The sequence below is a fragment of the Tamandua tetradactyla genome, chromosome 13 (genome assembly GCF_023851605.1).
Source record: "Tamandua tetradactyla isolate mTamTet1 chromosome 13, mTamTet1.pri, whole genome shotgun sequence".
In the NCBI taxonomy this organism is placed as follows: Eukaryota; Metazoa; Chordata; class Mammalia; order Pilosa; family Myrmecophagidae; genus Tamandua; species Tamandua tetradactyla.
The window spans coordinates 27,583,875-27,594,852 of NC_135339.1; the positions used below are offsets into that span (position 1 = coordinate 27,583,875).

Below are 10,978 nucleotides of genomic sequence, written 5' to 3' on the forward strand. Positions count from 1 at the left end.
GGGCTTAGCATGGAGCCGAGCAAATGCAACAGTGCTGACTGACATCCGCCTGGCATTCCCTAGCGTGGATACACCTGCTCGACCAAGGCATGGGAGGGCCAGCCACCCAAACAGGCCACATCCAATCCCAATGGGTCAGCCCTCTCGGCCCAAGGGAACGATGACCGCCACCTGCCCTAGTAAGGCAGAGCCTCCCCAGCAAAATGTTGCCTCCTCTGACAAATGAGTTCCAGAGCTTCTAATACTACCTTATGGATCCGAGCCCATCCCAGTCCCTGGCCAGCAGCCTTTGGCTCGGCCGGGCTCCCAGGTACCAACCTCCACCCTCCAGGGGGCATTCCAGGGTCTCAGCAAGCACCGCCACCAGGTCCTGACAATTAGGGTGTTTTTCTGAATCACTCAGACCCGAACTCCTCTCCACCCTCAGCTTGGCCCTTCCCAGCCTTCCTGCTCTGATCCAACCATGCTTGCCCACCTCAGTGCCTTTGCACTTACTGTAACCCCTCTGTCTCATGCTATGCTCTCTACTGATCTTCTCCATGTCTACCTCCTCTTCACTCTTAGCATCTCAGCTGAAACTCTAGCTCCTCGGAAAGGCCTTCCTTGCCCACTCTGTCTAAAGTAGGGTATCTCCATTTTCTCCTGGCACGGTCTGTTTCCTCCTTAGCAGCTCCCACAACTGTGCTGTTCACTGGTCTGTCTGTTTTCTCCAAGGCTGCAAGTCTGCCTTGTTCACAGTTGTTTCCTGGTAACTTCTGCAGTGCCCAGCATTCAGGTGGCATCAAATACCTATGAACAAACCAACCCTCTCTGCCATACAGACCGAATGGCAGGTCAAGACAAGATGCTCCTGCCTTCTGTGAAGATGTCAATTCAAATCCACTCCCATCTAAAAGTTCTCTCTGGGAAAGGTTTTCTTTTCAACTCCCTGTGCTCTGGGTTTACCCAGAAGATATCTTTCCCCTGCGTCTGGAGCTAGCTGGTATGGAAATTTCCTTATCAGGCCCTTATCTGGTGACTCTGTGCCCCACCCCAGGTTAGCACCGTGAGTCAGGCAGAGAGGTAGTGGGCAGGGAAGGTGGCAGGAGGGCAGGTCTCGATTCCTGCTTGTCCAGAACAAAGGTAGCTACCCAGTCCTACCACTTGCACAAACCCTCCCTCAGAGGAAGGGAAGGATAATGTAAGAAGCCTAGAACAGGTGAGAAGAAACTCTGCTGGGGCCCTTGTAAAACAAGGAGGCTGGAAGGCTCCAAACCCCTTCCAGGGCCGCCGGCCAGATTCTCTGGCTTCTAAAGGACGGGGAGGCCTCTTTGTGCACGGGGCCCAGGCCGGGGCTTGCTGGCGAGACTGTCCCCAACAGCCATGAGGTGCGGCTGGCTAGATCTCCCAGGCGAAGTTCGCCCCACTTGCCGCTTGTTTTACCATTTCTTCCTTGATATGTTTGCCTATAACAAAAGGAAAAGGGGCCTGTCCATGAGTCAAGCACAATAAAAGAATTAAGGAAATAAAAAGATGTACAAAGAGATGTGTGGCCAGTTGTTCACTCACACAAAACAAGAATTTTCAAAGTACATTTAAACTAGTGGTTACAGAACAAATGACAGACTTTGGTATGGATTACAGTTCCACAACTTTAGGTTTTTCCCTCTAGCTGCTCCAAAACACTGGAGGCTAAAAGAAATATCAATATAGTGATTCAGTAATCATAGTTGTCTGTTAAATCCTATTTTCTCTGTTATGACTCCTCCTCCTTTGACCCTTCCCCCAATCTATGGGGATCTTTAGGCAATGCCCATTCTAACTTTTTCACGTTGAGAAGGGGTGTTAAGACTAAAAGATAGGGGGATGTAATTAGTTGATAATCTTGGAGAAACTGGCCCCTATGGGTTTCAGGATTTATCTAGCCTAAGAACTCTCTGGGGGTTGAGGTTTCAGGAGAGTAAACATTGTGCATGAAACTTTTATAGAGTCTCAAAGCCTGGGGTGTTTTGGGGTTTTTTTTTAATATTTTAATGATGGATCTTCACACACATACAGTACCTACACGGGGTACAATCAGTGGCTCACAATATCATCACGAAGCTGTGTATTCATCACCACGATCATTTTTAAGAACATTTGCATCACTCCAGAAAAAGAAACAAAAAGAAAAAGAAAAACTCATACAAAACATACCCCTTACCCCTCCCTCTCATTGACCACTAGTATTTGCATTTATCCAATTTATTTTGCCCTTTGTCCCCCCTATTATTTATTTTTTCCATATTTATTTTATTCATCTATCCATACCCTGGATAACAGGAGGATTGTATAAATCTTTATACAATCGTCTCCAAGAATCAAGGCTACTGGAACACAGCTCAACAGTTCCAGGTGCTTCCCTCCAGCCTCTCTAATACACTGGGTGTTTCTGAGGGTTAACAGGAGTGATGCTGGTTGGGGCATGGCATACCTTGGCAATTGGCAATGTCTAGCTGAAGTTTGGGTAAGAGTACCCTCCAGAATAGCCTTCTGGTTCTACTTGAACCCTCTAAGCCACTGATGCCTTATTGTGCTATGCTTCTTCTCCCCCCCCCCCCCCCCGCCCCGCCCCTTATGTTCAGGAAGGCATTGTTGATCCCCCTATGCCAGGGCCAGGCTCATCCCTGGGAGTCACATGCCACATTGCCAGGGAGACTTTCACCCGGGATGTCAGGTCACACATAGGGGAGAGGGTAACGATTTTACTTGTAGAGTCAGGCTTAGAAAGAGAGAGAGAGAGGCCACATCTGAGCCACAAAAGAGGTTTCCTGGAAGCAACCTTCAGGCCTCATTGTAGGTAGGCTTAGCCTTCCCCTATAGAAATAAGTTCCATAAGGGCAAACTTCAAAATCAAGGGCTTGGACTATTTCAGGCAGGAGTCCCTAATGTCTGCGAGGGTACCAGGGGGTTCCCAGATGGAAAAGTTTAATAGTTCCATATTTTTTCTTCAGTCCCTCAAGAGACTCTGCCAATACCTTTTACATTAAGCTATACAGAATGACAAGACCTTGTTCCCGTTCTGGGCTTCGCGTGTTTGGGTTATTTAAATGAGTGATCCAGACAGGCTGATTTAGATTATGTGTTACATAAAATTTAGATTCTAGACACAATAAACTTCTCTGCCTTTGATCATATATATATAGTACATGAAGCTCTAGAATACCTACACTAGCATCTTTTGCCCTGTATTCTGATTTACCTCCGTCCCAACCAGATCGGCTTCGTTTCTGGGTCTAATCGAAGCCTGGTCTCCTTCCCAGTGTAACTGCTATGGTGTGTGGCATGCTGACTTTCAGAGCTGCACAACCCCAGCTCCGCATCTTAGGTGTCACGCAGGTGCTCACAACTCCAGGGAAAGACCAGCTTATACACACACAGCGCAGTGTGTCAGGACCTAGAAACACACTTACAATTTCAGAGTAAGTGTAGCCGTTATAAGACCTTACAATCCAGGCTTCATTTTTCTTGTAAGTATTTTCTGAAAGAGACCACAGCATATTTGCTCTTCAGTTTCTGGCTTATTTTGTACGACATGTTGCCCACAAGGTTCATTCAGCTCACTGAGTGCCTCACAGCATCGCTCCTTTCTGTACGTTGTTCCATCATTCATATATATATATATATATCACATTTCCATCGTTTGTATAGAGATATGTCACATTTCACCTTCTGGCTTCTCAGTCACTGTATCCTTTGTCCCTCTCCATCCATTGGGCATCATGTATACTGTCCAAAATAAACGGACATGTCTTACGTGACCTCACTTCGTTGCATAATCAGTAGCACACTCAATTTTAGACAATTTTCACTGGTCCAAAGAGACGAAAAAAAAGCCTCACCAAATATCAAATCAAAACCTCCTCTAATCTCATCCTGCCCCCACCCCAATTATTCATCCCTGGTATTGCTGTGGTTCCTGTAACTACAGTTCATAGTATGTAATATTAGTTTTCCCCCATCCCCCTCTATTATTAACTCTTTGTACAAGATCACACTTTTGAAGGAGTTCATGTGAGAACTTATCTATAACTGTAGAGTTAATCAGTGGGATACATGGCACTACACAACCTCTTTCAGTCACACTCACCTTCCATATGGCAATATTACATACAACCCCACTAATTAGCTACCATCACTTCTATCTGTTTCCTTACATTTAAGTTCAACCTCATTGGGTAGCTTTTACCCCATCTCTAGGTTTTGTGTGCATCTAGGTCCCCTCTATTCTGTAGTGTAAACCTGTGAGATTACCTTTTCCAGAGTCAACAGCGAAATCATACAGTATCTGTCCTTTTGTGTCTGACTTATTTCATGCAACATTATGTCCTTAAGGTTCATCCACATTATCATATGCTTCAGGATTTCATTTTGTCTTACTACTGATAATATTTCATCGTATGCATATGCCACATTTGCTTTATCCACTCATCTGCTGATGGGCATTTGGATTGTTTCCATCTTTTGGCAACTGTGAATAATGCCACTATGAATATCGGTGTGCAAATATCTGTCATGTCACTGCTTTCAGCTCTTCTGGGTATATATTGAGTATTGGTACTGCTGGGTCATAGGGCAACTTAATATTGAGTCTTCTGAGAAATCGTCAAACTGTTTTCCACAGCGGCTGTGCCATTATACATTTCCACCAACAGCAAAGGTGATTTTTATTGTCCTCACTGTACTTTCCCGAATTGCTTGAATTTTTTTTTAACTATGTGAACATATGATTTTCACAAAAACAATAAAGTTCTTTTCAAAAGTAAAAAAATCCTTCTGGGAGCCAAATCTACTTTCTTTTCCATCTAGCTTCACCCAGGGCTTAAGTAGGAGGTCAGGTACCCGTTGCTTTCAGAAAAGGTGGCCCCCACCCAGGGAGGGGCCACAGGGTGAGGGGGAGTGCAGGGTTGGCCGGTCATGGGGACTCAACAACGAAACCAGTCAGGCAGTTTGGGTCCTGCTATTGGTCTGTCACTAACCACCTGTGGAACCTCAGGGAAATCACATCCTCTCTCCTGGCCTCTGTTTCCTCCTCAGTAAAATGAAAAGGTTGTGCTCACATGCCCATAAGTGCCTTCTGATTCTCAATCTATGGCTCTGGAACACCTAAAAGAATAGAGAGGAAGGTGGAAAAAGAACAGCAAACCCTTTAGATAGTTGATGCAGTGCTTACCACATGCCAGGCATTGTCCTAAAGTCTTTCTAAGAATTATATCCATTTAATCTTCTCAGCAACTCTAACGTAGGTACTAATATCCCCCATTTTACAGATAAGGCAACTAAGGCAAATGGGAGTTGCAATGGTTAAGTTCAGGTGTCAACCTGGCCACTTTATAGTGTCCAGATATTTGGTCAAGCCAGCACTAGTCTGATTGGTACCATGAGGATATTTTGTGGATATAAGTCATCAGTTGACTGCACCTATGGCTGATTTAATCTACAATCAGCAAAGGAGATTGCCTTCAGCAATAACAGAAATCTCATCCAAACCATCTGATTGCCTAAAAGGGAGAACTGATGATTTCATCAACCAGAAGGAAGAATTTCTGTCTCTACTTCAGCCAGCCAGCTTCTCCTGGGGAATTCATCCAAACCTTCCTTGGAGAACCAAGCTCCTGGCTTGCCCTGAGGAATTCAAACTTGCCAGAACTGCCAATCTCTACGATGATGTGAGCAATTCCTACAATAAATTCTTAACAGTTATATACATACATATAGGTACACGTGCCTAAATTGTACAGGTGCCTAAACTGGATAACCCATGAGTGCCAGAGTTAGGATTTGAACCTAGGTAGCCTGATCAAGAGCCCATACTCTTAACTACCGTCATACAGGGGAATGGAAAACACACAGTCAGGTCAAAATATGATAACCAAGTCCATCCTTGGAGGATAAAAGACAAGGAAGAGTTCATATTGCCTCTGGCATTTACTACCCTCCCCAGGTACTTTTCTTCCTGACGCCCCTACCCACCCTTAGCCATCACTGGTGCCTTCTAGAGAGCCAGTATTAGCTCAGTGACCAGCACAACCCACTTTGCAAATCTGACCACCGCTGAGCACACATCCAGCTGGATGTTGTCCAGCACCTCCGGCTCACGTCTCCACGGCAAGGTGCTGCTTGTAACCCGACCACCACCAGGCAGCAGGCCTCTCCAGAGCACCTGCCAGCGAGCCCAGCACTAGCAGGGAGAATATGAACAAGCTACCCCCAGCCTCTGGGAGCTCAGAGTCCAGCAAGGGAGCACAGTTATGGAACTGGATCTCTAGGATGCCCTGTGGTCAGTGCTAAAATTAGAGGCGTGTCTCCACGGGCTGAGGGCACATGTGTCAAGATGATTCACCCCGGGTGGTGGGAAAAGGAGGCGCTAAGTGTTTCAGGGTAAGCTCATCTATAACAGAGACTTCACCATGACACACCGGAGGGAGCACTGAACTGGGAGCCACAGGAGGATCCTCAAGTTTGGAACGGGAGACCATTTTCACTGATTTAAGGTTATATTGTCCCACTGGCTGAGAAAACTATTCCTTTTTAAATACCCTTCTGGTCCTTTTGATCACATCCAGCGACTCTGTTTTGGTGCCAGTTTCTAATGCCTTCAAAACATCTGCCAACCTGCCTTTTTAACAAAGGGGCAGCTCAGGTTCGCAGCCTTCGGCAGGTGCAGTATCCATGCTTAGTTTTCCCTGTACTCCATTTACTTGGTTGCCTGCTATTTATGATGAAGGGCATTGGCTTCCCATTGGCACTGATAATATAAAGCCACCTTTTAAAAATAAAGTTAAGCTTGAAAAGTGAGTCAATTTAAAGAAATATGTTAAGCAAACAAATAATATTACAACTAGTATCACCTCTATGGAGGACAATTTAGCCACATCTATCAAAATTGTCAATGCACGGAGAAAACCTGGCAAAGCTATTCCATGTGCTATAGGCTATAATAGGGCTTACCCCTGGGGGAAGGGGAAATGACTGGAGGAGGGCACAGGGGACCTTATGGGTTCTGCTGGTTGATCTAGAGGCTGATTCTACAGGTGTGGTCACTTGGTGAAAAGTCATCAAGTCTTATACACCTACGATATGTACATTTCTGCATGTGTATTGTACATATACGTCCCTTTAACTGAGCAAATGCGCTCCTAGAAATCATCCTACAGATACGCACATACATGTGCAAAATGGCATGTTCAGAGATATTCACTGTAGCACAGTTTGCAATAACAAAAGATCAGAGACAATCTAAGAGATCGATTAAATAAATTCCTACAGTGAAGTCTATGCAATCAAACAGATGTGGCAGCAGCTGGCAAATTTCCACACTTTACCTGGATTTAAATTTACATTGAAAATTAAGGGGCAGAACTCTGTATAGTGTGTTACCTTTGGACACACACACATTTTGTGCCTAGGACATCCTACGCCTATGATATCTCAGAGAAGTTGGACAGGAGGAGAGGGGTGGGATGGACACTTGTCACCGATGACTGCCGTTTTGTATTTTTTAAGTTTTTACCATGTCCATGCATTTCCTAATCTGTAATAATTTTTAAACAAAAGGTATCATAGAAGGAACGTGGCTAAGGTAAAATGCATGGTCCCTTTCAGGCCTTAAGACTGAGATAAAAAATATTAGCCCTTTGGGCTTATGAAGCAAGTAACCCTTAGCTCCACCCTTCCTCCCAAGAGATGGCACTAGAGACAATGGGCTTTCCTGTAAATGATGTTTCCAATCAACATCAAACCGGCTCAGGATAAATGACTTACTCAGGCTGGGGTTCCGCCCTACAGTCAAACTCTGGCACCTGGACCTTTTCTGGCAGCGTGAGCAGGTGGTTGAGTTCTTGGCGTGAGTGGGGAAATTTTTAACCAGAAATCCTTCCAGGGATGGGAAGTCAAGGACTTGGTAAGACAAGCCCAGCTGGCTGGAGAGGAAAGATTCCAAATTCTGAGTCTCATCTCACCCCCAAGGAGCAAAGCAAGGACCACAGAGTGGGCTGCAGAGGACAGTGTCAGAATGAGGCTTTAAGAACTCCAGCTCCGTTTTATTTAACTGCATTGGTTTCTTCTGTATGACATTTGGCGGGCTCATATGATGCTATCTCCCCATAACACTAAATGTAAAAAGAATCCAGTGACACAGGTGAGACAAGGAATGGGTTATCCATTTTATAGATGAGCAAACAGAGGCTTGGGGAGGTTGAGACTGGATAGTGATTACACAGCAAGGGAGGGGGGTGAAGCCAAAAAATACCCCCCACCTCTGACCCTTGATCTCCCCTTATCTTTTCCCCTCCCTACCCACTAACCTTGGTCATTCCTTTTTCAACTCTGATCTTCAGAGAGAAGGGTTCTGAGGCTGGCTATGCCTCAGGGCATCCAGAATCAGAATCAATGAGCCTGTGAGACCATCTTGCCCAGTAGTTCTCAACCCTGACTGCCTACTAGACTCATGGGGTAAGTTTAAATACCAGTGCCAGGGCACGCCACCCACCCCCCCCCCTGCCAAATGAGCTGAAAACAAATTCTCTAGAGGCGCTCAGGCACCTGTAGTTTTATAAACCCTCTCTAATTGATTCTAATGCACCTTTGAGGTAAGAATAGCTGAATTTAAAATTCAAATCACCCCATTCCAATCCCTCAAACAAATTTCTGCCTCTCTGGACCTTTCCCCAGGGGTCTTTCCACCATCCTCTGAGTCCCCAAACATAATGCTCGTGTCTTTCCACATTACTTATAGTTCGAGACCAGAACTGGAAGCTAGGTTCAGCATCTTTCTGGATGGGAGTCCCTGGGCAACTCAGTTAGCAACTTCGAAGCCCAAAACAGGGAAGCGACTTACCTAAGACCTCCCAATGCGTCAGGTACAGAGCAGAACTAGAGCCAGGACTTTCTGACCATCAGGTCAGGTCACACCCACAGAGGGGTCACAAGGGACAGCTAGTCCTGTGGCAGATCTAACAGCCCTCACTAGCAGAACAGGCAGAATGAGTAGGCTGAGGAGACCAGGAGTGTGTGTGTGTGTGTGTGCACGTGTGTGTGTCTTGAGTGGGGGAGGACAGTATCAGTGATCTTGCAGCCTGGGGTCACTGGGCAGATCTGCCCTGCGGCATATGGAAGCAGGGGAATTTTCCAGAGTGGCCAAGTTGGAGCTGGCCTGTGGAAAGACACTTCCATTTTTAAGTGGGCTCTCAGCCAATATGACCTCCCTGTAAAGAGACCCAGTCTCCTGGGGCAGCGCACACCACAGACTTTCAGATTTCCAGGTTCCCTGCTCACAACAATAATGGCTTGTGCTTCTTGAGCTCTTCCCTGATCTCTGTTCTAGGCACTGTGCGTGCACCAGGTCATTTAACCTCACAACCACCGTAAGAGTTAGGTGTAATTACTGTTCCCATTCTGCAGAAGAGGAAACTATGGCATAGAGAGACGAAGTAACTTCCCCCCCCAAGATCACTCAGCTAGAAAACCGCAGGGTGAGATTCGAATCCTGTCTCCTGCTCCAATCACTTCCATCCTGACTCCCAACAAAACAGGAAGAGGTGGCAAAGCCCAGTGGCAGTGTGGTGAGCCCCTCGGATGGCAGCGGGAGACCTCTGTAAACATTGCCTAGTGGCATCCTCCCAACAACGCGGCGGCGAGGACAAGAGTAACCTCCTTGGACAGATAAGGAAATCAAGGCGCGCCGGGGGTGGGAGAGGAAGGGGGAGGGGGACGCGAAGCCGGCATCTTGCCTAAGCCCAATCGACAATTAAATAACGGGACAGAACCCAGAATCCAGCTGTCCCAACCCCGGACCACAAAGCCTGCCCGCTTCCTTTCCACAGCCAGAAGGGGGCTGGCGAACTCAGGGATGCCCGGCAGGCGTGGCGGGCGCGGCCAACGCGGTGACTGCGGGTGCCAGGGACCAACCCCGCGCCAGGTGCACAAAGGTGAGCCACATAGGCTCTTGTCGCCCACGCTCTTGTGTTCCGGACCCGGCAGCTGAAACTCAGGCTAAATCGGCAAGCTGAATTTCCAGGTTCTCAGTGAGAGCGGTTCGAGGAGCTGGGCGCGCGCTTCGGGCGCCGGTCCGGACGGAATTAAATTCAGACCCGAGCCAGGAGGCAGGGCCGGGCGCGGGGGCGGTCGAGGGAGTGGGAACCTTCCGCCAATCCCCGGCGCTACTAGGGTCACTCACCCAGAACACTGTGGAGTAGATGATGAGGGAGAACTTGAGCCAGAGGTAGGAGAAGCGCGCGCAGTAGCGCACCTGCTCCGAGTCCCCGCGGGGCATCCTGGGCGCTCTCCGCGCGGGCCTCTTAGGGCTCCAGGGCTGGGTCCCTCCGCCGCACTCGCGGCCCCACCTGCGGCTGCCCGGCCGCGGGCCCCGCCACCGGCGCGCTCTCCGGGACTGGCACCCAGGCGCCGCAATCACGGCCGGGATGGGAGAGCTAGCCAGCCCCGGCGGCCAATGGGAGCGAGGCGGTGGCCCAGCCCCTGGGAGGGGGCTGATCGGGGGCGGGGCTGCGGCCCTGAGCTCGAGAGGAGGCGGGGAGAGGCGGCGAAGAGAGGCGAGGTGGCTCCGGCTTTGCGAGGAAGCTCGCGTCGGCGCCTGGGAACGCCTGTGCTGAGGGCGCCCTGGGGGCGCTGGGGAGCGCGCGAGCGTACCCAATACCGGGTACAGAGGGGGCGCTGCTTAAATGCGCGCTTTGTGCTGTTTTCCAGAGGACAGACTACGGGAAAGGGGCAGGAAATAACCGTCAAGGTGTTGAAGTGTGTGAGTGTGCAAGCGTTGAATGAAATATGGAAGTGGAGTTGCTCAGCCTGAGGGGGGCGGGATGCCAACACAACGGGCGCATCTAGGAAGGTGCAGCAGACCAGGGTGAGGCCAAGAACCTCATACCCTTACCCCTACCCCCACCCACCCCCATCGCCGAGGGAGCTGGGACCCGGAGTTCCCTCCTGTAACAAATCCTTGGCT

General features: G+C 48.5%; 1 protein-coding gene across 1 annotated transcript in view; it reads right to left on the reverse strand.

Moving 5' to 3' along the window:
- TSPAN15 (tetraspanin 15) overlaps positions 1–10,403 on the reverse strand; it is a 49,120-nt gene extending 38,717 nt beyond the window's left edge. Inside the window, exon 1 of the mRNA XM_077125056.1 lies at positions 10,196–10,403. Within this exon, the coding sequence (XP_076981171.1) occupies positions 10,196–10,291 (96 nt within the window). The 5' untranslated portion in view covers positions 10,292–10,403. The remainder of the gene's footprint in view (positions 1–10,195) is intronic.
- Positions 10,404–10,978: the final 575 nt, after the last annotated feature.